This window comes from Canis lupus, chromosome 5 (genome assembly GCF_048164855.1).
Source record: "Canis lupus baileyi chromosome 5, mCanLup2.hap1, whole genome shotgun sequence".
Lineage (NCBI taxonomy): Eukaryota > Metazoa > Chordata > Mammalia > Carnivora > Canidae > Canis > Canis lupus.
Genome location: NC_132842.1, coordinates 5,386,028 through 5,411,804, shown reverse-complemented (window position 1 = coordinate 5,411,804; position 25,777 = coordinate 5,386,028). Strand labels below are relative to the sequence as shown.

General features: G+C 41.4%; 1 protein-coding gene, 1 non-coding gene and 1 pseudogene across 10 annotated transcripts in view; all 3 read left to right on the top strand.

The window, feature by feature from the left end:
* PDSS1 (decaprenyl diphosphate synthase subunit 1) overlaps positions 1–25,777 on the top strand; it is a 46,819-nt gene that overhangs the window by 7,174 nt on the left and 13,868 nt on the right. For 7 of the 9 annotated variants that reach the window (XR_012030783.1, XR_012030785.1, XR_012030786.1 and 4 more), the window contains exons 2-7: positions 2,843–2,907; positions 3,335–3,455; positions 6,051–6,181; positions 18,706–18,847; positions 21,483–21,594; positions 21,695–21,804. Coding sequence is in view for 5 of the 9 variants with exons in the window: in XM_072825302.1 (XP_072681403.1) it covers positions 2,843–2,907; positions 3,335–3,455; positions 6,051–6,181; positions 18,706–18,847; positions 21,483–21,594; positions 21,695–21,804 (681 nt within the window). In the remaining 4 variants the exon portion in view is untranslated. Of the gene's footprint in view, positions 1–2,842; positions 2,908–3,334; positions 3,456–6,050; positions 6,182–18,621; positions 18,848–21,482; positions 21,595–21,694; positions 21,805–25,777 lie in introns of those variants that run through there. The other 2 variants (XM_072825301.1, XM_072825304.1) reach the window with 2 other exon arrangements.
* Positions 8,626–11,978, top strand: LOC140633083 (E3 ubiquitin-protein ligase Mdm2-like; annotated as a pseudogene).
* LOC140634586 (U6 spliceosomal RNA) lies at positions 11,346–11,449 on the top strand. Its single transcript, XR_012032011.1, has one exon. It is a non-coding gene; the product is annotated as a U6 spliceosomal RNA (small nuclear RNA).

Genomic DNA, 25,777 nt, shown 5'->3' with positions numbered 1-25,777 from the left:
TCTGTAGATACTGTATTAAATGTATACAATGTGCTAGGCTCTGAGCTAAGAGCTTTACACACCTCTGAATTAATCACAGTTTCTCTCAAAGAGTAGGTATTACCAGGAAGATGTCACAAAGTAATATGGCCAGGAAATGTTGGGATGGAAACCAAGATCCATCTTCCAAAGACCAGGCTTTTAACAAATGTTACACTATGTAATGGTTAAGAACACTGATTACCTGTGTAATATTTTTTTAATTTAAATTCAATTTAGTTCACACATAGTGTATTAGTTTCAGAGGTAGAATTTTGTGATTCATTTGTCGCATATAACACCCAGTGCTCATTAACATCAAGCGCCCTCCTTAATGCCCTTCACCCAATTACCCTATTCCTCCAGCAACCCTCAGTTTGTTTCCTATAGTTAAAAGTCTTTGTGGTTTGCCTCCCTCTCTGTTTTTATCTTTTTTTTCCTTCCCTTCCCCTTTGTTCATCTGTTTTGTTTCTTAAATTTCACATGTGAGTGAAATCATATGGCATTTGTCCTTTTCTGACTGATTTATTTCACTTAGCATAATATATTCTACTTCATCCACATTGATGCAAATGACAAGATTTCATTCTTTTTATGGCTAAGTAATAGTTTATTGTTTCTGTGTGTGTATGTATATATTTTATTTAATTTTCCATTCATCAGTCGACATCTGGGCACATTTTTACCCATTCATCTGTCGATTGACATCTGGGCTCTTCCCATGTTTTGGCTATTGTGAACATTGCTGCTGTAAACATTGGAGTACATGTGCCCCATCAGATCACTATTTTTGTATCCTTTGGTTAAATGCCTAGTAGTATAATTGCTGGGTCATAGGGTACAACTGCCTTAGCTGTGTAATTTTCGCTCTTCATTGCAGTTTAGAGGTTAAAAGTCTTAAACTTTTAAGTATTACAATGAAATACTGAATTCATGTGAACTAATTACCCACAAAGTCTGAAAGAAGTAGGTTAAATATCATATAATGGTAAAATCAAAAGAGAGGATTATCACATTGCTTTCTTGGGACATTATTAATGTTCTTATTGATTTAGTGAATATATAATGCTATGATAGAAGGACTAGAACTCAGCCAGTCTTCCTTGGCCACTGGCCTGCCTGGCAAAGTCAGCCTTTACTGTTTTTTTAATATGTCTAAGACAGTATGTGTTGCTTTAGAGAAAAATCAGAAAATAGAAACCAAAAAAGAAATTAAAAATTCCCACAATCCTATTTAGTAAAAAAATAATAATAACTATTTTTAATACCCTACTTGAGATGCTTTTAAACCCTATTCTCTGTGTATTTTATTTGTGCATGGGTGTCTGTAAAAAATTTTTGTGGGATCATATATAGATGATGATGTAGATGCTTTTGTAGATGCTTTTTTCTTTTGTTTTATTTTTTAAAAAGATTTTATTTATTTTGTAGATGCTTTTTTCTTTTGTTTTATTTTTTTAAAAGATTTTATTTATTAGAGAAAGAGAGAGCCCGCACTTGCACAAGCAAGAGGAGAAGAGGGAGAGGGAAAGAATCCCAAGCAGACTCTGCTTTGAGCATGGAACCCAATGCAGGGCTTTATCCCATGATCCTGACTGAGATCATGACCTGAGCCATAATCAAGAGTCCAATGCTCAACCAGCTAAGCCACCCAGGCACCCCCCTTGCTTTTTTCTTTTGATATATTGTCAGCATATCTGTATATCAGTTTCTCAGACTTGACTTTTCTGAACTGCAAGCTTGCCAGCAGTATAAAAAACAAGTAGGGTCAAATAGTGTAAAAGCACATCGTAAGACTTTATCACAAATAGAGAAGATTCATTCTATTTTTCTTGTGCTAAGTTTGTCCTTTTTGTCAAAATACTTTCTTCAGATACAGAGCCCTTACCACATTATGTTAGGAAATCAGTAAAGTTTTTTTAAGTAACCTCTATGTCCCAGGTCAGGCTTGAACTCCTAACCCCCAAGGTAAGGAGTCGCATGCTCCACTGACTGAGCCAGCCAGGCCCCCCTGTAAATTAGTAATTTTTTAAATGACTGTGTCCCTCTATCCCTTAAGATTGGTGGTCTGTATCTTTGGGTCCACGGTGCTCATCACATTTCCTGGCCCGTAGTAGTACTCAGTAATCATTGGAACCAATATCTGTTGTCACCATCTCTGAATCTTTTAGTAGACTTCTGTTCTTGATCTCTTAAGTTAATATTCTCAAACAAGTGCTACTGAGCTTGCTTGTTGTTTAATGTTACTGATCAAGAAGAAACATTTCCAAGTATGTTTGGAAACAGTAACTTAAAATAGGTAGTGTTCATGTATAAATGTAAATTCATTCTTCAACATTGAAATCTTTCTCCTTTTAACTATCTGGTCTGATGCTTGGGGGAGCTTGATTACTCTTTGTTTTCATTGGGTCTAAGAACGTGAAAGAATGTAAATAACACTAATCTTTACTATTCTCTGACCAGTCTTAGTTAAATGGAAGGAAATGGTTTTAAAACTGCCTTTTCAAGTCTGGAAAGCTGGATGGAATATGTAAACTAGTTATCTTTGGAGAAAGATTATATATGTGGATTTTTTTCCTTATGTTCTATAATGCCAAATACTGTTTTTGTAGAAGGAAATTTTTTATCATCATCTTTTAAAGTTTGCATCTATCTACAAAGGGACAGCTAGAAGATAAAGATCATATTTATTATGAATTTATCATGAGTTCATATTATATGTGAATAGTTATGAAGTCTATGAATTATGAATGTTTTTATCTGGCATTATAAACAAATTTTTCATGAATATTCTTACAAGTTTCTTAATACTTTTATTTTATAGATGTCCTATTTTAATCTTGTGAAGAGTCTAACATCTGCTTTTCCAAATAGGTATAGTATGTCACGGTAAGTTTATGATCTGTGTTACAACTGCTGAAATTATTAGCCATATTGCCAGTAAATTTCTGTCCTAAATTGTGGTAGGCTAGTCCAACAAATTGAATATTTTGGTAAACTAAGTGCCATAATATCTGCTCTGTTTTACTTCTGCCTTTTCAAAAAATGGGACTATAATAAAATTTTAACTCAGAACACAAACTAATTTAGTCTTTAATTTGGGGGGTTCTAAAGGTCTTGGCTATAAAAATGAACTATTGATCTGTTGTCTAGCAAGAGCAAAATTCTGTGTGTATTTCTAAAGTATAACCATTTTGGATGCGCGCCTAATCTCCAGCAAGTAGATGTGTATATAATTCTTACTTAAAATCCAAATTATATCACTTAAATAAACGGCACTCAGTCTTAACATTGTGTACATTTTTGCTTGTCCCAGGTTCCACCACACAACGTCAGCAGTATGCTGTTGTAGTAAAACACAGAGTGGCGAGAAATACACCGATCCTTTTAAACTTGGTTGGAGAGACTTGAACGGTCTGTATGAGGACATTAGAAAGGTGAGAGAGTTCTGATGGTGCTGTGAAGTAACGCTGATTTCTTAGAATCGTGACAGACAGTGCAGCTTTTCAGATAACATCCAATGATGTTGCAAACTTGATTCATGAGTGTCCAGTTTCTGGTGTTTCCTGAATGACAAGGAGATGGGCAGGGTGGAGGATGCAGTGCACATTCCCATCCAGAATGAGGTTATTGCAGAGTTGGGGAACTGAAGAAAACGTACAGGTGGCGCATACTTGCCCTCTCCTATTCCTTCCCCTGCTCCCTGCATAGTGAGGCGCTAAAGATCAGTGCCAGGCTGCCCCAAATCAGGCTTTCTCCATTAACTGCTTTTTTTCCCCAAAACTTTTCGTGGATTCTTAGATGCTGCCCAGAAATGTTCACGTGCCCCTCGTCTACTCTCCTCCTCAAACCCCCACTCCACTCTCCTGTTCTCCCAGCAGCACCATTGCTTATTTGAACGAGCTAGGCAACACGTTGAGGAGGTTCTCCCTGGGCACTGGCTGTGTCACCATCTGTGCTCCCATCCATGCCCAGCTGCAGGCTGCTCTCCTTTCCTCCCTTCCTGGTGATATAAACAGTTCCCTCCTTTCCAGGCGTCCCTTCCCTCCAGCTCTGTCCAGTGCCCTGTGCCTCCTCGATGTCAGTGCCGTAAGAACAACTCCCACCCCTGCCTCTCCGCTCCCCTTTTTCCACAAGCTCTCCCTCCTGGCGTGTCTCCCATCCACTGTCGGTGCTCCAGTTCATTCATGTTCACCCTTTACAGGACCGTCCCTTCCCTTCCCGTGTTCTCTGCCTCTTTTTTTCACCCCTTCATGTTTCCTCCACCGTCACGCTGTGCCTTCCTCCCCAGCCTCTCCTCTGAAACTGCTTTGCCAGCCCTTGGCTTCCATAGTGTGCTCTGCTAAATCCAGTGCACACTTTTGGTTTTTATCTTGGTTGACGTTGTTGTCAAACACCGGACACTGTCGACCACTCCCCACTGCGTAGAACACTTTTCCTTGGTTTCTGTACTTTTCTCCATCTCCGAAGTCTCAGGCCATCCTTCAGGCTGCTTCCTGGTTTCCTCTCTGTCCCCTCCTCACCCTTTTTTGATCATCCTGCCATTTCTTTGGGTTCTGTTTGTTCCCACTTCTGTGTCCTCAGTTTATCTGTTCCTGTACTTAATGATTCCCAAATAATATGCCTGTTCCTCATTAAATTCTCTCTCTCAAAACCACACATCTGTCACTGGGCAGTTCCACGGAGTGTCTATGACTGTCTCAAACTTAACGGATCTGAAACTCTACGTTCCCCTCCTAATCGTTTGTTTTCTTTTCCTACTCATTCAAGGTAGCGCCCAGCAACCTGGGCAGGATTCTAGAATTGCTCCTCTCGTCCTTCCACATCCTCACCGGTCTCTAGCCTTCAGTCCCCATGGTCTAGGTCAAGCCACACCCAATTCTGTGGCCCTGTCACTGTTGCTCCCCCAGCAAGCATCCTTAGCCAGCGGCATCCCCTTCTTGCTCCCAGAGGAGCTGCACTTATCTCCAGGACAGCACCCCTCATACTGTGTATTGCAATTACTGTTTTATTTCTCCCCATCTAGACAGCTCCTCAAAGGCATTGGGGAGGAGCTGTCTTATTTTTCTTTGTAACCTCTGCATTTATTATCGTGCCTGGCTCTGAAGTTGATATTTTGGCGAATTAAAAGACAAGCCCACTGTACCATGTTCCCCTGAGCCTGGCTGAGGGTCCTCAGGTCTATTCTTAGCTCCCATTGCTTTGGGGACATAAGCTGTGATTCGTTCTAGGAAGTTCTTGAGAGGCAGGTACAACAGACATAAGTCCATCACCTCGAAGACTCTCCCTCCTCTTCATGAATCAAAATCCTACTTATTCTTTAATTACAGATCAAAGCTTTTATCCTCCATTAAATATTTGGTTTTCTAGCCCACTCTGATTTCTCCCTTCTCTGAACTTTTGCTGCATCTAATTTATTACATTTCATTTAATTATGTCATTGCTCAGGTTGCCAGTCTGAATATTCTATATTAAAAAATGTATCTCCCCAGCTCAGTTCTAAGCTCACAATCAGGCAAACTTCCTCTGTGAATTTTTGACATCTGGCTGAGCCGGGCTGACTGATCCTGGCTTCTTCCAGCCGCCAGCTTATCTTCCTGTCCCTCATATACAGCTTTGCCTCCATACCCCAGACACCCCCTCAACTCCTGCTTCATTGGCTCCCACACTTCCCATCTTTGTCCTCTCCCTTCCTCCACCTTCCAAGCTGCTCCCAGCCTGTTCCTTTTTGGTCCCCAGGCCACCTTTCCTCCTCCTCCCCTGTTGGAGTCTTTGGGGACAGGCGGCACTGTTTGCGGTGGCCCTGTAGCCACTCTGGGCAGGCCAGGCATCACTTGTGGCCCAGCTGCAGCGCAGCCAGCCGGGTTTGTGGCCTTACAATGTTGGAACCTCTTCCAATTGAGTGTTGAATTTCTCAAGTGAAATGAGTACAGTGAGTACACTGAGATCAAATCAAAGTTTTGTCATAGAAATCCTGTTGCCTTTAATGTGCAATCATGATGCCACATTGACACAGAGAAACTTCATTTCAGGAGCTACTCATATCTACAACCGAACTTAAGGAAATGTCTGAATACTACTTTGATGGTAAAGGAAAAGCCTTTCGACCAATTATTGTGGTGCTAATGGCCCGGGCATGTAATATTCATCACAGTAACTCCCGGTGAGTTCTTTACTTTCACTCCTCAGTCGTTTTTATATTTGGCAAATCTTCCTACTCACGGTTGCCATTTAGTTCCCTGATGGAGAGATAGCGTTTATCTTAGAATCCACTTTGTTTCTGATTTTGAGTCACCAAAGTCACCTGGCCTGGGCATCTTCCCTTGCCACACTTTTTAATGTCCTAAAAGAACAATTTTAACTGTAAGGAACTATTTTGAAAAGAATTTTAAAAGCCAAATTGGGTTTCCTCACTCAGAAGTAAAGAATAGCAAGGTGTGTGCATACATGTAATCATCATAGACATGGGGCAGTTAGTCCAAAGGTTAATCATGATAAAGTCATGAGCTATGTGCCTATGCTGTGAGTCTGGGCACTACACGCCCTGTGGGCCTGCCTTCCTGTGACCGTCGGAAATTTGCCAAAGAAAAATCTTGGCAAAAGAATGCTAGTGGTCCTCAACTTTTATGTTTTGAATATATATAAAATGTTTAAATATTAAAGCCACCTCATTAAAGGAAATCTTAAAAGGATTGGCCCCTTACCCCAGGCAGCCGCCTCTGCTCCTCCCTCCTCCCCTCTGCACTTTTATTCATTCGGTACATGTGTGTAATCCTGTGCTTTGCTTTGTGTATTCCCCCTTTTTTCACTCTTGACCATGTCACTAGAGTGTGTCTTCATAGTTATTTTTATATCATGTGATCTGCTGAGGGAAGTCCCAGCACCCATCACATACTCATTCACTTCCCTCATGTTGAACATTTGTATTATAGTCCCTCTTCCCAGCGGAGCACACTTTAAGGAATGCCTCAGGAAGTGTCAGGGGTTGCCTCTTGGCAACTGCTGCCCTCAGCCCACTGCAGCCTTTTGTTCCCTGCTGCTCCAGCACATTGCATCACCTCAGGGTGCCTCCCACTATAGCCCCCCACCCCCCAAGACTGCCCAGGTGCTCATAGTGAAGTGAGGCAGTGAAATCTCTGGCAGTGGACCACCCTCAGGACCATTTGCACTTCACCGGGAAGGCAGAGCAGCACAAATGAGCCAAATTTGAAATATATCTCACACCATCTAGAGCAGGGTTTCTCAGCCTTGACATTTGGGGCCAGATAATTCTTTGCATGGGGGCTGTGTGTTATAGATGGTAGCAGCGTCTCTGGCCTCTATCCATAAGATGCCAGTAACCCCCTCCTTGGCCAAGTTGATGACAACCAAAAATGTCTCCAGACATTGCCAAATGTTCCCAGGGGTGGGGGGGAGGGGGCAAAATCATCCCTGGTTGAAAACCACTTGTCTAGAAAGAGTACATATTTATAATTTCTCAGATTAATGTGTAATGCAGTTCATTACCCTCAGAGGTACCATGGGAAGGAAATATCCTGTATAGCTTTATATCCTCTTGTCATCCCCATGGTTGGAAGTGTTTTCAATTTGCCTTGCTGAAACTGTATAAACCGTTGGTTGCAGAAAACATGGGAGAATGTAACACAACAAAGGCAGTGCTAGGTTACAAAGTAAGTTTAGGAGCGCCTGACTGGCTTAGTAGAGCGTTAGACTCTTGATTTTGAGGTTGTGAGTTCAAGCCCCATGGTGAGGGTCGAGTTTACTTGAATAAAATAAAAAGTAAGTCGCACACTGCCCTTTCTGGGATGTTTTAGCCATGACCTCAATCCCCTGTAAGTGATGGGAGCAGGGCTCACCAGAGGCACAGTGCAGAGGCAGGGTCTGGCTACACTCTCCAAGCCCCCGCTTCTTAAGAATACTTGCTTTCTAAGAACCCTTTTGAATCAGGCTCTTAATTGGCTAAATATCTAAGCTGGCACTTCTTTCTGTGCCTCTTAATGCGAGAAGGGAGGGACATGGTGGCAGGACGGGAGACCTGGGCCATTTCCGGGTTCGATTCCTGAGAAAGACTTAGAATAGTAAGGACTAAAGGTAGCCATAGATGAGGGGTGGGACCTCACAGAGCTTCTATTTCTAGCCGGTGCCACTGGAGGCATCCTCTAGGCACAGGGGCACCAGCACCCATTCCAGAAATTCCTTTACTGGCTTGTTGGTAACGGCAGAATTGAGAGAGCCCTGCTTTATCATTTGACAAAGTTTAATGGCTTCTATGCGACTTATCAGACATCATCTTCTCATTTGTGAAATGTGTGTTATATAGGTTAATCAGAATCCTAGAGGGAATTTTGGAAAACTGAATAGAATAGACACCTAAGAAATTGCGAGGGGGAAAAACTACCTTTTATTGATTTTCCTTTTCCTTTACTAAGCTTTTCAGTGGTCCATTAAACATTCCTTGTCAGATTACTAGGACTTCTTAATCTGAAGTCCGTGGGGAGTCTCATGGGGATCTGTGAGTCCCTTAGAATTGCATGCAGAATTTTTTGTGTATTTGCATTTTTCTGGGGAAGGTTATCAGAAGTTCATAATATATCCTCAAAAGGTAACATGGCCCCAAAGAGCCTAAGACTCAATCTTTATATTTGCTGTCAATGTCCTGATAGCACAGTATCTGGGCAGGTAAAATAGGAACACACAAACAAAAAGACTCAGACTTGAAAGGTCCAGAACACAGCTGTAGTGGTTCTAAGGTGTGCCATGTAGATCTTCCTGCAATGAAGGACTCAGGGCTGGACCAGTTCTTGTTGGCAGAGAATCTTGAGTTCTCAGCCTCTTCAAGGATTGCGTCCATGCAGCAAATCCTTGCACCAGCGCCAGCCCACATCCAAGGCCTAAGAGAGGAAGGGCCATCATGGCTCCAGGACATGCCACAGATGGGCCTGCATTATAGAAACTTCTCCCTCTACCCAGTCCTGTTTCATCCTCTCCCTCCCATGGCTTTTGATCCCAGGGGCACTCCTGAGACAGATGTCTTGTACTTTAAACTTCAGAGTCTGCCTCCCAGAGAACCTAGTCTGCACTGGAGTTCAGCAAACTAACTATAGGTCAGGACTTATTTTATCAAAGAATCTGGATCAAAAATGAGCTTTAGAGTAAATAGATTTCTATAAAAGCCCTCTACTCACTGAACATAGCACAGCTGTAGTGTCTGATCTTTTTCAAACAAGCCAAGCTCCCTGCTCAGCAACCTCATTGAAGGGACCGACCTACTCTTGTCACCAATCTCAGTACCATCCATTCCTGTATGGAAGTCTTCCAGCACTAGAAGTGGATATCAGTGCCTGTGATTGGAATAACAGCACTGCTCACATTTTATTGGTCTTGATTTTGCCAACGGCCAGGTGGCACTGAATTCCACTGGTCCAGTTTACAAAGCCAGACATTGGTTAGATGGTACAGCTTATAAGGTGCCATTTTCATATTATGATATCAAAGGTCCAAGTGTGATAAAATCTTAAATGCAGAGGAGGTAACTTTTATTATTCTAATACAGACAAAGGAAATTACAAAAGCCTGCCCTGGAAAACTATAACAAAATAGTCCATACGGCAGCATCTTACTTAAATGATTCTTAAGATCAGGCCATTCACAATTTAGGAGCCATTCCTGGTTTCTGTGTGTGTTCTGAATCACTGAACCAGCCACTACGATAGTGATTTATGGGAGAGGCAAGAAAGTTGATGCCAAAAGAGAGGTTTTTGCTTTTAACCTAGGAGATGGCCCTTTTGATGTATCTGTATTCATTACTGAAATGGATCTTAAGGGCAACAGGGGGCACGCATCAGGCTTACCTTGACCAGTTGGGCTCCTTCTGTGCCCCGTGCAGCTGGAAGGAAAATGGAGCAAGAACCTGAGCCCAAGGGGCAGTCCTAACCCCTCTAACTCGGGTCCTATCACTGTCGCTATCAGGAGCCTCCTCTGGAACTAATGCATTCTAGCATCCCAGTGGCCTGGAGCCTGCAAGCAAAATGGTCCAGGTCATTGTGTTTCTGTGCCCAGTGAAGGGAACTGGGAAGTCTTGAGGGTCCCTGCTCTCCCTGCTAGGCATGCAGAAAATCCCATTTGGTGAAGAGCAGCTGTATTCACTGGTGATTAAAGCTAGATACCTGTGGTCAGCAACAGAGCACTTGTTCTACATCAAGCCAGGCAGATGTTCAGTACCAACATCTGTCTACTGATGGTCCTGTAAGTACCTCACAGATTCCAGCTTCTGAACAGACCCTAGGAGACCAAAGCCATTGCTGCTTTTAAAGTTGTTAAAGTCTGTCAGTTCACAGAAAGACACTTAGCCTATGAAAGAGGACTCCTTGGGCATCCCAGATCCAAGGTTAAGAGTTGCACTCAAGATACATGATACACACACACACACACAAAGATACATGATACACTATACTAATCTTCCTGAGATAGAAGCTATATTTTATCTTGGCCAGTATAACTAAATGATTACGAGATGAGAAGCAACAACATATTGTTTGTTGTTCTAGTGATCTTCCAGAGGATTTGTTTGCAGAGCCAAACGTCTCTGTGAAAGAGTACGGGAACATATATGCAGTGTTCTACACAAACGTGGTAGTGGTCAGTCAGCAGGGATCATCACATTCAGGCACATCTGTGAGTGATAATAGGCTTCATCTTGAAGATGAGTGTGATCAAAAGTACCCTGACGAGCTACAAGAAGAGAAACCTTTACCTTCAGATTTGGTATCTATACCATGTACCTCTTCTAGAAGGAGAGCAGTTAGTGAGGCAGGAGAACATTCAGATGAATGATCTGCTGAATGACAAAGCATCATCGATCTGATAGTATTTCCTGAGAGCATTTCCCTTTCCTTTGATGAAAGTCTCTGTGTGTAATAAGGAAAGTACATTTTGAAAAAAGCAGTAGCAGTGAATCAATGGGGACTCTCACACCCAGATCTTGATGGCGTAAAGAGAATATTTAGGTAATCTGTTGGATCAGGATTCAGTTTCAGGTCAATTTAGTGTGGATTTTGAAGTTGAAACTCTCCATTCAGAAGATTGTAGCCTCAATGAAGATGGATAAGAACTGTCAGATGAAGATTATGAGGTACATCGCATAACTGCATCAAGCAGGGGAGAGTGATACAGATGCATTTGAAGAAGACCCTGAAATTTCCTTACTTGGCTATTTGTGTACTTCATGCAATGAAATGAGACATCCTCTTCCTTGTAACAGATGTTGGGCCCTTTTTGAGAATTGGCTTCCTGAAGATAAAGGAAAGATGAAGAGAAAATGCCTGTGAGTGTTCACTTCAGCAAATACACTAAAATTGGAATGATACAGGGAAGATTAGCATGGCCCCTGTGCAAGGATAATATTCAAATTTCTGAAGCATTCCATATTTTTAACACTGACAAAAAATAGTGAAGCTTACAAATTTTAAAGATAAAGAGAAAATCCTGAAAGCAGCTCAAGACAAGGTCCTTAATCTACAAGGGTAGAAATATTAGACTGGCATCAGACCTATCCACAGAGACCTGGCAGGCCAGAAAGGACTAGCATGATATATTCAGAGTGCTAAATGAGAGAAACATGTAGCCAAAAATACTTTATCTGGCAAGACTTTTATAGAGAATGGAGGGAGAGATAAACAGCTTCCAGGACAAAAAGAAACTAAAAGAATTTGTGATCACAAAACTAGCCCTGAAAGAAACATTAAAGGGATCCTGTAAGTGAAGAAAGAGCCTAAAAGCAACACAGACCAGAAAGGAACAAAGACAATATACAGATGACTTTACAGGTAATACAATTGCAGTACATTCATATCATTCAGTAGTTAATCTAAATGTAAATGGGCCAAATGCTCCAATCAAAAGACACAGAGTATCAGATTGGGTAAGAAAGCAACACCCATTGGGGATCCCTGGGTGGCTCAGCGGTTTAGCACCTGCCTTCATCGCAGGGTGTGATTCTGGAGTCCCAGGATCGAGTCCCACATCGGGCTCCCTGCATGGAGCCTGCTTCTTCCTCTGCCTGTGTCTCTCATGAATAAATAAATAAAATCTTTAAAAAAAAAAAAAAAAAAAAGATAGAATTCTGAAATATCTCCCAAACTGTATACGTTAACATCTCGACTTGTCTTTAAATCGGAATCTTGAGCAAAGTAGTGAAAATAACCACTTTGATTTAAGGTCCCAGATTTTCCTCTCATGTAAGCCAATTATATGTACTCAGGTAAGAACAATAAAATTAACTGGACTGTAAGTTTACAATAGAACTGAGGAATATAATTTTACATAGCAAATTTGTGTGCCAGTTACTAAGAGTGCAGTATATTAAACTTTAAGGCAAAACCATACATACATATGACTTCTCCATATATGTATATGAAAGTAGGAAACATGGCCACAGGAATTAGCACCTTAGCCAAGGACTGGTCCTCAGAAGTGCAGGAAAGCTTTATTGAGATTTATAATTAGCTTGAACTAAGAATCTTTCTGAGGAGAGTTGATAGGAAAAATGAGATTATAAACACTGTATATTCAAGGTATATTATGCATTGACTATGCTATTGACAAAACATTCACATCTGTACATAGTTTCATTCTAGTGCCTCTGCATTACAGATGTCCTCTTGATTGTCTAAACGTTTAGTGTGTGTGTATATATATATAATTTATTGACTTACAAATAAAAACATTAAATGTTTGATTAAAAACTGTTTCAAGAATATGACTATTGGACCTTATAAATAATTTCGTATTACTGAGTTTTGTTTAAAAAGAAATTATATTTGAGTATCATCTGTTTGGGTAATCAGAGGCACATGTGTGAAGGTGCTTTTCTTTTTAAAATAGCCAGGCCTGCCCACTGTGGCAGAACATATATTAAAGGACAGCTTGACGCAGTTGGGAGCCTCCAAGGCATTGAATAGACTCAACTTGAGAGTATGATGTTACAGTTTAGTAGGGCCATGCAATGCTGTTCTCTCCCTGTGCGCGTGTGTTATCACAGGGCAGGTCAGCTTACGTAGTTTCTCAGCTAGTGATGGTGAATGGTCTGGAAGGGATGGAGCAGGGAGGGGACTTGGGCTAGCCACCTTGCTACTTGTCAGCGTGAAAACCCAATTGTTATTGCTTGTAATTTCTCTGTATCATCTAGGAAACTGAATTCCATGAGGCCAAGAACCTCTTCTTTAAAAAAAAAAAAAAAAGATTTTATTTATTCATGAGAGACACAGAGAGTCAGAGACATAGGCAGAGGGAGAAGCAGGCTCCCTGCGGGGACCCGGATGCAAGACTTGTTCCCGGGATCATGCCCTGAGCCAAAGGCAGGCACTCAACCACTGAGCCACCGAGGCATTCCCCAAGAACCTCTTCTTGATTATGACACACATGTATGGGGGCTCGATAAGAACTGATTGAGCGAATCAAAGCATTGGGACCGGAGTCTTATAGCTGGCTTTAAAGCAGGAGCCTGCCTACATAGACCAGGGTTAGCTGTTGGCATCGTTTAGTTCCCTTTCATTTTTAATAAGGGTTTTTAAGTTACTAATTAGTGTGTAGGCGTCTGTTGGCTTGTGAAGGTAACTATAAGTTGTTGTGCCGTTTTATCTTGAAGAGTTTGTAGTCGGACTTGCTGGTGTTAGGATTCTGAATGGGGCTTTGATCTAGGCTTTACAAAAAAGTGTTTCTTCAGTTTAGAAAAAATACCAACTGTTTAAAAGTTTGTGGCTGTTTTTCCCATCCTAAAGTCAGCTTTCAATTATATATGGCAGGGAATTTTTTTTTTTTTACATTTTCAGATACTCCTTTAAAAAGACAAATATATGAAAGCAGCAGTGTATAAGGTGCTCAGAAGCGTTGAATATGTTGTTATAAAACGGACTATTAACAAGAATTAATAAAAAGCAGAAAAAAATTTTTAAAAGGGATCTTGAAGTAGAGTCTATAACAAAGAACACCAACTGAGGTGGAGGAGATTTTGATAACCAGATGGCCATTGATTTATTGGTGAGGTCAAGCTCAAGCATAAGGACATCAGTGAGAGCAAGAGGCCTGCAAGACTTAATAAACATACCCCGTGCACCCTCTTCCAGCACCCAGCACACCAAGATGGTGTCATCACGGAAGGAATCAAGCACACTTCCATTCACTGTGCCCAATTTGAAGAAAAAACTAATGCTTTGCTGATTGTATAGTACCAGCTCTGTGGAAAAAGCTGTGTGCAAAGCCAGCCTGGCTGAGTTGTAGGTCTAGACTTCACGATGGCAGATTGCTCTCCACAATACCCATAGATCCGTAACTTCTGCAGTGAGTCTTCAGTGGCAAGAACAGTAACATGAACCCTTGCACCATCTGTGATGCAGCTTTGTAGGCGTCCAGTCTGTCTGGAGATATATCTAAAATATCAGGAGCTGCTGTGCTTGGATATCAATTCTTTTCTTTTGGTGTTAGAAATGCTCCTGAATTCCTGACTTTGGTGGAGAATGAGTATTTGTACTTTTATCAGCTAACAACTAGGAAATGCAGTTTATATCCTGAAGCATTGGATGGAGAAGGAGAAGGACTTTATTTGCATTTTAAGTAGTGAATTTCTTCAGGACCAAAGCGATAAAGTACTCTGTCTTAGCCTTGAAAACTCCTAAAGGCGCAGAGTGTAAGAGGGCAGAGAGTCATTCTCCAAGATCGTGCAGGTGAGCAAGTGAGCCGCTCTGCTCCTGGGCTGTGAAGAGACTTGGGGAGTCAGTAGCATAAGACCTCGAACTCGAACTAACCCCTCTAGGTTTCAGGGCATGTTTATTTTTTTAGGATTTTATTTATTTATTCATGAGAGACACACACAGAGAGAAGCAGAGACACAGAGAGAAGGAGAAACGGGCTCCATGCAGGGAGCCTGATATGGGACTCCATCCCAGGATCCTGGGATGACAACCTGAGCCAAAGGCAGACGCTCAACCACTGAGCCACCCAGGTATCCCTCAGGGCATGTTTAGAATAGGAGAGTGCCCTCCTGTTTCATTTGCCCATGATTTAGAGACAGTACAACCATTAATCAGAAAGTCTGAGTTGGTACCAAAACCTGTCTCTAGGAAAGCTTCCATTTATGGCTCATGGTGAATCAAATGAAGACCACTGCCTGAAAGAACAGCATTTCCCAAACTTTGTGCTTCAGAATCACCTGCCGTGCTTTTCTCCAGTGCAGATTCCTAAGCCTCATCATCAGATTCTGACAAGGTAGACAAGGGATATATGTTTAAGAAACACGAAGTTTGTCAGAGTCCTAGCAAGCAAAGTGAAACACTTATTTTTAGAATTGTTAGACAAAAAGAATGATTTGGAAATAAAAGCTCCTGTGTCTCTTATCCTAAAGGGAAGCCACATTTTCTATTTAAATTTGCTTCTCACGTTTGTTCTGAACCAAAGTAATCAATGAACAAAGTTTGAATTTCTGTTTGGAGACAATTTTCCCACCCTGGGGGTTTTACTTGGAATTTGTTAAAAGACTTCACATTATGCTCAGTCAGTTAAGCATCCGACTCTTGATTTCGACTCAGGTCATGGTCTCAGGGTTAAGCATCCGACTCTTGATTTCGACTCAGGTCATAATCTCAGGGTTGTGGGGTCAAGCCCCACATTGTCGTTAGGCTCCCCACTCAGTAGGGTGTCTACTTCTCTCCCCTTCCTCTCCCTCTTCCCCCACCCCTGTGCTCTCTCTCTCTCTCTCTGTCTCTAAAATAAAAAAAAAAAACAAAAAAGACTTAACAGTGCATGTGAGTGTGAATAAGGAAAAAAAGCATTTTGCTTCAATGACATGTAAGCTGGGTAGAGAGTATGTGGGGGTGGGGCGTGTCATATTGTTCCACCTATTCTTTCTGTGCTTCAAATACTGTATTATAAAAATTTTGTTGTAAGTCTAAAGAAGAGGAAAAAACAAACATCCCAGGGCTGCTGAATCATCACATACTCGTGCGTGTGTGAAGTCCAGGGGACAGAGCCAACTTGCAAGCCAAGGGCCTCCTTTTTCTCATGCTGTCTTGCCAGTCTGACTTTTCTTAGCACCTCTCCTAGAAGCTGAGAAAGTGTGTCAGCTATTTTCCAGTAGGAAGTGGAAATGGTGCCCAGCTTTTTGAAGGCATGACTCAGTTTGGCTCTTTGGAGATTTCATCTTAAAGACAGTGTGAGAGTTTTCTGTAATAAGTAAATTTTAGTTCTAGCCTTTACACTGTGCTGTGGAAGAGTGTGGCAGTGTTTTCCAGACATTAGCCAACACACATTAAAGCTTAGTTTTGTACGAAGAAGGACATCAGATACCATTAGAAAACATCTAAAATACGTTTCTCATATGTAGGGGGGTGTCGCAATGCCAAATAACATTCTAAGCAAGAATCCTAATTGCATCAGTCAGTAATTTAGCCATGTAAAATGGCCTTTCTGTGTACATCCAGTCTATAAGATTTCAAAATATTTTAAGAAATCTTTGTTCTAATATCCTCAAATCACAAAAACTCCAGTGTCTCAATAAGCACTGCCATTTCTCTGCAACTTCCCAGCAGGAACCCCTGTGCGCTGACATAGTTCGTGCTAGTGGAGGTCAGACCCTGCTTACGAGAGCTTGAGAAAGACTAGGGACCCTCACAGTGGTATTTAAAGATAAGTTCTGCTACTCACCATCAGAAAGTGTAAATTAGACCAAAACACTGTGGAGAAAAATATCCTAAAAGATAGCCTTTATTACGAAACACCCATAAATGGCTACATTTTTCTGTGCATTTGAACTCAAGTAAGATAAGGTCCAATACATTTACCTGTAAAATATTTGAGGTCAAAGCCTCCTGCTGTGAGGTCTGTGAGGGTCTCACTGAGGGCTTCAAAAGAAGCTCCTAGAAGCCTTCAGGGCATTTATCGCGATTATGGTCAGGACATCAGAATTCATCCTTACCTTCTGTTGCTTTACTTCTCCCACCTCTGAAGAACGTGGTGTGATCTGGAAGGATTTAGGACTCTTAAGATTATGACAGTTTAATAAATAATAGACAGCACTTTACAAGTGATTCTGGGCTAAAAGTAGTTGGAAGGATCTGAGGTTTCATTCTGAAATGTTAGCTAAGAGTTGCCAGCAAAGCACCATATTTTAAAGTTATATTTAAGGCAAGATCAGATGACATTCTCCAGATTGATTTAGTGTCTGTAGTTAAATACCAGTATCTAGAATGCACTTGTACTTCATTTTCCATTGCTTTCTACTAGATGTGACGAATTAAGATGGGCACTATTTTTTGCAGATGTTCTGACTAGATTTTTTTTTTTTTTTTTTTTTAAAGAAAAAATCCCCTTTGAACATCCCTCTCACTCTTCTCTCTCAGAGATAGCGTGATGATGTTTGGAAAGTCAGCCATTGGAATGAGTTAAACATTTGGTTAGCACGTGTTTAAGTCGGGCCCGTATTTTTAGTTCAGAAAACTCCCTTGGTTATTTCCCCAATTTGATTTTCTCCAAATTCAATTTTTAAAAATACCCATAGGTAATGATAGTGATAATGATGATTAAAAAGGAAGGGCACATTCCCTTTTAATTGTAAAACTCACACCCATGTATCCTCTTGAGAGTGCCTCTCGCATATATTGTCTTATAGCCAGGGAAGAGAAGTTTCAGTTTGTAATGCAAAGGTCAAACATGGATTGGAACGCAGTTTTGACCAAAATTCTATCTTGGTTCTTGAGGTCTTCTTCCTAAAATATTTCATTTAACACAGTATTAAAAGCTTTAGGGGCACCTGGGTGGCTCAGTGGGTTAAGCATCTGCCTTCAACTCAGGTCATGATCCCACGTCCATGGGATCAAGTCCCACATCAGGCTTCCTGCCCAGTGGGAGTCTGCTTCTCCCTCTCCCTCTGCCTGCTGCTCTCCTGCTTGTGCTTGCTCTCATTCTGTCAAATAAATCTTAAAAAAAAAAAAAAAAAAAAAAACAACTTTATATAACATAGTGACATGGGTTCTAAAGTACGCTTTTCCACAACGCTTCTTAACCTGCCTCCCTCATGCACCCCTGAGATCTACTCGTAACCTAATCATTAACTTGTACCAACTGCCCAAGATGCCCAAGACCATGATTATGGGGCATAAAGGTGATTCTTCAGCCTGATGGCCAGCCTTCTGAGCTGTTTAAGCTTTTTTGGTTGTAAATCATATGAATCCTCCTTCTAAATGTGCTGTCCATAAAACAGAATTTTGGCCGGGTATCTTAGGCGTTTTAAGAATGTTCTCCAAAGGAGCAGTTTGGGTGGTTCAGTGGTTTACTGCTGCCTTCAGCCCAGGGCCTGATCCTGGAGACCCAGGATCGAGTCCCACGTCCGGCTCCCTGCATGGACCCTGCTTCTCCCTCTGCCTGTGTCTCTGCCTCTCTCTCTCTCTCTCTCTCTCTCTCTGTCTTTCATAAATGAATGAATGAATGAATGAATGAATGAATGAATAAAATCTTTTTAAAAAAAGAATGTTCTCCAAATATTAGAAATGGCTCTGTAGGGAAGCCAAAGTGTTTATACAGTTTCTCTTAGAGAAATAAAATTCTTTATCCTAGATCGGATGTCCAGTTTTCACAAGATGATTGCTGAGAAGGTTATAGGCGGCGTCTCTTTAAAAAGCATTGCTTTCTGTTAACTAGAGATGTGCAAGCAAGCCAGCGCTCCATAGCCTTAATTGCAGAAATGATCCACACTGCTAGTCTGGTACACGACGATGTCATTGACGATGCAAGTTCTCGGAGAGGAAAACACACGGTTAATAAGATCTGGGGTGAAAAGAAGGTATGATGTTTTGTTTCCTTTTCATCTTCTTACCCATTCACATGCTCTTTGGATTGCATTTATTTTTCAGATTTGTCTCATTAAGTAAAATATGTCTCCTCAAATGCGGCCTTCCAATTTTCAGAATAGTCTTCATTCTGTGTACATATATTTGATAATAGAGAAAACCATAAAAAAATAAGCTTCATATTTCTGGTTATTCACAGTTTTATTTAGAATTCCTTTTGATCATAGAGAAAGGGATTTTTTTTGTGATCCAAAAAGCATATTTCATGAGGAACCATAAATTTTACTTTTGGGCTTAGATTACTCAGATTCAATTTAATTCTTTAACCTTTTAATGACTGCCATGTGCAAGAATGTCATGGCAAGTGAATAAAATTGAAATATATATGTATGCTACATACATGTTTTTAAAATATAAATATGTAAAAAGTTATATATACACACATAACTGCAAAAATTTAACATTTTTAAATAGAGGCTCTATATTGAGTTTGGTTCATACATGTATATTTTAGAGCATATTTCCATAGTAATTTATTAGCACCTGCCTAAAGATACTTAAATCACTGGTTGAAGATGGGAAGGAGCTGAACCAATGAACACTAGGAGGGACAGGGCCTTTGGAGGCGGCGTCCCCCCACACGTGCCCCCATTGGCCGCTCTGCCCATTTGAAGCAGAGACACAGCAGAGTGAACAAGTTTCCCTCCGCTTACCTTCCCTCACGTGTGTGTATATATAGCACCAGCTTCACTCCTGTTTCCTAATTGGCCTTATGAAAAAGAAGAAATGCATATTAATTGTCAGCCTCACAGGCTGGTTTTGCTTTTGTGTACATGACTTGGCTGTGTAATCAAGTCATGTGATCTCCTCTATAAATCTTTTATTTCAAATTTTAAATTAAAGGTTTTGTATCCTGCTGACAGAATTCCATACATCAGAATGTGGTTTTTAAAAAAAGTGGTGGGGGCATTACCCAGTTTCATTTTGGAGGGGTCACAGGTACTTGATGACATGTCCCTGTAGTGAGCCGAATGGTTTCAGGCTGTCCTACAGCCTTAAAGAGAACAAATTCACAGTCTCTCTCCTGCAACGGTGATCACCACTGTTGGGGCCTCTTGCAGCCTGGGACTGGTCTGCCTTGCGTGGCCCACCTGCCAGCTCCCTCCCCTTTTCTGCCTCTTAGTGGAAAGTACTTGTGTTTCCAGTGAAAATCTGGCCACACAGCGCCTCCTCCAGGAGCCTCAGTGGTTGCCTGGGGCCCAGCATTTCCTTCCTTCAGCCTCTCTTACCTGGCAATCCCCAAAGCCCCGTCTGGTGGCTTCACTATGCAGAGGCCAGCAAGAGGAGAGACCTAAAAGCCCAGAGATCCAGAGTCCTGATGATGTCAGGATGCCAGTGACGTCAGGGTGGATGAGGGATGTATCTGTGGAGATATATATATATAATATATATATATATATATATATATATATATATATATATATAATATATATATTATATATCATAATGGGGACAGTGACTCTAAATGTGTTTTTATGTTTATGTTGAGATAATTTGTATAACATGCTGTGTACAGTGATTAATAGGTAAACATACTGAACATCACTTATTTTAGATACTAGAGCTAAGACAATAAAAACTTAAAATAAGGTATTGAAAATTCTATGAATTAAGATTTCTCAGAAATCTAGCATTTATGATTTATGACTAATGACAACACAAAACTCAGGCATAGCTTTATTATTTTATTTTTATTTTTTTAAAGATTTTATTTATTCATGAGAAACACAGAGAGAGAGAGGGAGGGAGGGAGAGAGGCAGAGAGAGAAGCAGGCTCCACACAGGGAGCCTGATGTGGGACTCGATCCTGGGACTCCAGGATCATGCCCTGGGCTGAAGGCAGGCACTAAACCACTGAGCCACCCAGGGATCCCCTCATGCATAGCTTTAAATATGCAGATGAGTATATCTGATTACAGAGTACAATTCAATTATGTATAATTTATAACAAGCTGTAACTGCAGTAGGGGCATTGACTCCCAATCTAAAGAAGATCGTGTAGCACAAAGAACATTGAACTTGGAGCCAGGATTCCTTCGGTTTGCTTTTCAGTGAGACAAGGGTGTGTTGTGCTGAGTGCCCTGGAGGAGTTTGGTCCATAGGGAATCAGGCAGGGAGATAGCGGTTTGAAGGGGTGCCGCGCTCACACAGGAGACCGGTGTCTTCACATGGAGGAATCCGGGTGGGTTTCCTGGAAGTGTTACCCGAGCTAACTGCAGACGAGGCTGCTCTTCTAGGTAGAAGAGATGTAAGCACAGAGGCACAATAGCCCAATTTGAGTGGGGAGCCCTGTTTCAGCTGAGGGCCACCATACTCTGGTGGGGCCGGGGGTGGTGGCAGCCCCAGGTATATATATACTTGCTCAGTTCCACCGATGTCCCCAGTCTGTTACTGATTGTGACCCACAGTCTTGCTGAGGAGGAGGGAGGGGAAGACCACAGCCAAGATGGACCGCCCCACCCCCACCCCACTCTGAGGAGCCAGCTCCATTGATATTTTTGGATATCAATGATATTGATATTTTTCTACTCTGATATTTTTCTCAGAATGGGTTTTCTTCTTTTCTAGGCTGTTCTTGCTGGCGATTTAATTCTTTCTGCAGCATCCATGGCTCTGGCACGAATTGGAAATACCACTGTTATATCTATTTTAACACAAGTTATTGAAGATTTGGTGCGTGGTAGGTTAATTCTGATTTTCTTCTGTCTTATTTGGAATCTCCGTATAATTAGCCAGGCAAATCAAGCCGTCTTGCAAATGACCGCTTTCTTTCTTTATAGGTGAATTTCTTCAGCTAGGGTCAAAAGAAAATGAGAATGAAAGATTTGCACACTACCTTGAAAAGACCTTCAAGAAGACTGCCAGCCTGATAGCCAACAGTTGTAAAGCAGTATGTACGTTCTGTCTTTGTTCAAGTTAAAAAAAAAAAAAAAGAAAAGCCTCATGGCACTTTTTGGGGGAGCTAATTTTCCTGGGGAACATTTCATTGGAGAACCTAAAAATAGTAACCCAAATCCCAAGAGGTCATTGAGAAAAGAATTACATCCCCAAACAGCGGAGAACTTCTGCTGTGGGTTTTGTTTCTGCTGTCTTCTGTTGCTGTGCGGACATCTTTGCCTTTCATCTTTCCTCCCAAGAGCAGAAGCAAAATAAGCCCTCTTCACCCCATCTCATCTCTAAACTGTGTGACGCTTTGAACAACTTCTCATAAATGATGTCTTTCACAATTGCTGTCCCATATATCATTTCTGACATTTTACCCCTAAAAAGTTATGAAGTGCCGTGTTCTTAAATATATTCTTTGCCCAGGAGAAAACACCTCTTAGGTTGCATTACTGTTCTTTGTCCTCTGTTATGAGTCTTTTTCCATGAAATATAAACAAGCCATTTTTCAGGGCAGCAGGGTGGCTCAGTTAGTTAAGTGTCTCACTCTTTTTTTTTTTTTTTTTTTTTTAATTTTATTTATTCATGAGAGACAGAGAGAGAGGCAGAGACACAGGCAGAGGGAGAAGCAGGCTCCATGTAGGGAGCCTGACGTGGGACTCGATCCTGGGTCTTCAGGATCACGCCCTGGGCTGAACGCAGCGCTAAACTGCTAAGCCACCCGGGCTGCCTGTCTCACTCTTGGTTTTAGCTCAGGCCTTGATCTCAGGGTCATGAGTTCAAACCCTGCATGGAGCCTACTTAAAAAAAAAAAAAAAAAAAAAAAAAAAAAACAAGACGTTTTGCTTTGGATATAAATCCAATGTAAACCATAACTTTTTCTCTCCCTGGCCTTCCTTCCACTCTTTTTTTAAAAAGTCAGTATTCTCCTTAATCTGTCAACTAGAACATGTGGGATTCAGGACTCGCCCCTAAATGAGAGCCAGTTCTCTCCATAGAATTGCTCATCTAACGTATCTCAGCCTAACCAATGTGGCAGAGACACATCCTGGGCAAGCACTGGCCCCTTGCAATCAAAGCAGCAACAGAGGGAGCATTCCAAGGGGCAGGTGCACATTGCTGCCATCACGCCCTCTTAATATTACTGCAGTTGAGGAGCTTTTCCTCAGCCTCTCCGGTGAAAAAGGTCCCTTGCCAATAGTGTCTCGCTTTTGAAAAGTTCAGGAAGTGGATAATTGCAAGTCATAAAAGAATTAAGACATTTTCTTCCTGAAAAGACTAATTGAAACTCTAAGAAATGTGAGTTACATAGAACATGCTGGCCACCATTTCAGCCATTTTTGTCTTTATTGAAAGGGCTGATATTTTATTTCCAAGGAATTGCAAGTGTAGTTTTTAAAATACATGGTTGAAAATATGATAGACGTTAGAATGCTGAATTAGAGAATGACTGATTTGAAAAGAGGTGCCATAAAGCTGTTACATTAACCCTTCGTTGAACATCATATGTTTGATGGTCAAAGTCTCCACGAAGATAGACCGCCAATCTCATAAGGCACACTAGGGCGCTAGGTGAAGCTCACAGATGATCTCATGAGCTGGAGCCTGCAGGAGGAAGCGTTGGTGGGCAGTGGGACTGTTGGAACTAGACGTTCTGAGATCGTCATTCACACAGTGTCCCACAGAACCAGGTACTAATACCCTCAGTGATCAAACCCTATAAAGGGCCAAGGAGATGGACCTGAGGCACCAAGGAAAGCAGTGATCGCAGTGATCGTATCCTCTCTGTTTGGGAAGCCAGAGGCATGATAGCACACATACTCATGTATAAACTGTACCTGGTTCTTCCCAGCCTAGCAAGGCAACAGTAGATGTGCAGAGTACCATGGCTCAGCCCTTTCTAAAAATGAAATGCTTGATGTTATCCACTAGGAGGCATGCTGGCATCATCCCACAACTACCCACTTTCTATGTGACTTATTCCTAAACTCCAGAACTGTTAGAATAATAAAGCAAAATCATTGTGTGAGCACTTTAAATAAAAGATTCTATATTTAAGTGCCTACGGGTAGAAATATTCCAGAGGTGTTACATATTCAAAGTGGCTATTTTTATATACCTGGTATTCAAAATGCAAAGACCTGTGGGCTCTAAAAGTTCATGCAAAGCAAGCTAAAAGTGCCAAAAAGAGGGAGTACAGAGAATTTAAACATTAGAATTATTACGGAATAACTAATCACAATCTAAGACGGTATGGGAATTAAGGAAATCTAGCAGCTTGCAATTTATTCTGCTGAAGACACCATTTCCTGGGCGCCTGGGTGGCTCAGTTGGTTAAGCATCTGCCTTCAGCTCAGGTCATGATCCCAGGGTCCTGGGCTGGAATCCAGCATCGGGCTTCCTGCTCTGCAGGAAGCCTGCTTCTCCTTCTCGCTCGGCTGGACACTCTCCAGCATGTGAGCTTGCTTGCTCTCTCTCTTTCTCTTTGTGAAATAAATAAATAAAATCTTAAAAAAAGATAAAATAAAAAATAAAGACCATTCCCCTCCATCCTTAACCACTCCTTGCATTTTTCATAGAAATAGTATAAAATCTAAGAGAGGGCTATCTAGGATTATGACAGTGATTGATAGGAACATAGAAGTAATGTATTTAAATGAGTGGTTACATATTTGTGTACATAGTCATACAGAATACATCGGAGCTTGGAGCTTACCAATGAAGTCTATGATTTGTTCCCCAGAAAATCTGATGGGAATGAGATCTGAGAGGTCCAGTGGCCCATCCAGTGTTACTCAGGCAAACAGTGGCTGAGCTGGGATTCAAACCCAGAACTGGGTATGGTAATCCTGCATTCATTCCTTTTTCTTTTTCTTTTTCTTTTTTCTTTTTTCTTTTTTTTAATTTCTGCTCTCTCCAGTGCTGCATAGAGCCTGGAATCAATGGGATCTCTCTTCCTGGTACTTGATTTTCAAAGCCACAGTGTGCCACTACAGGATCTTGTTTTGTGGCTCGTATTTGCAGAACACGGACTTTGGGTACAGTACTCTTCTCTAATCTGCAGATTGACTTTATTCCTGTTTTGCCAACTGTCATAATAATGTAACAAAGGGGGAAAATGTTTCTGGTTCAGGAACTGATCAAGGTTCTCGTATTGCATTAACTGTCGTGACATTTTAGTCTCAGTGGGGAGCAGTTCCCTGGCCGGTCTTTGTTCTTGCGTTACCTTGGAATTTTGAAAGGTGCAGGCTGGTTGTGTCGTTGAGCCTCTCAAGTTGGGATTTGTCTGCCACTTCGCACAGTTAGCTCCAGGTCACAGAGTGGGGGAAGACAGCAAGCAGAAGGGACGCCACCTTCTCTGGTCGTACTGTCGGGGGGGCACATGATGTCCCTTTGTCCTATTACTGGTGATGTTCAGCTTGATTGGGGTGGTGGCTACCAGGTTTCTTCACTTTAAAGTTACTATTTTTTCCCTACTTAGGGAGGTATTTTGAGATTATGTAAATCTGCTTCTTATCCAACTCTGGTTTTTGCATCTATTAATGATTCTTTCCTAAGTCATTTATTGCTTCGATGTTTCTTCTGAATGACAGTTTTGTGGATTCCATCGTTCCTTTCATATTACGCTTCCACGATAGAGTGGCATTCTGTTTTAAGGAAGATCTTATCTATATGGACTCTTGGATTCTCATTCTGTGGATTATAACCCTTCATTGTTACTTATTTAAGTGCCAAATTATCCCAAGTTTGGCCAATAGGAAAGGCCCTTGAAACTGGCTCCTGTGTCCTGTTAATCTACCCTCTTTGTTCTTTTAGCACATCCTGAATTTCTGGCAGATGTTCTAGGCTCATCTTGTCCTTCCCATCACTGAGACTCATTATTTCTCCAAGGAGCTCTTTTCTTTTTGGTGAATGGTATTTAGAAACCAAGATCTTGTCTTAGGTATAATTGGACCTGCCCACTGGAGAAAGCCAGGAAA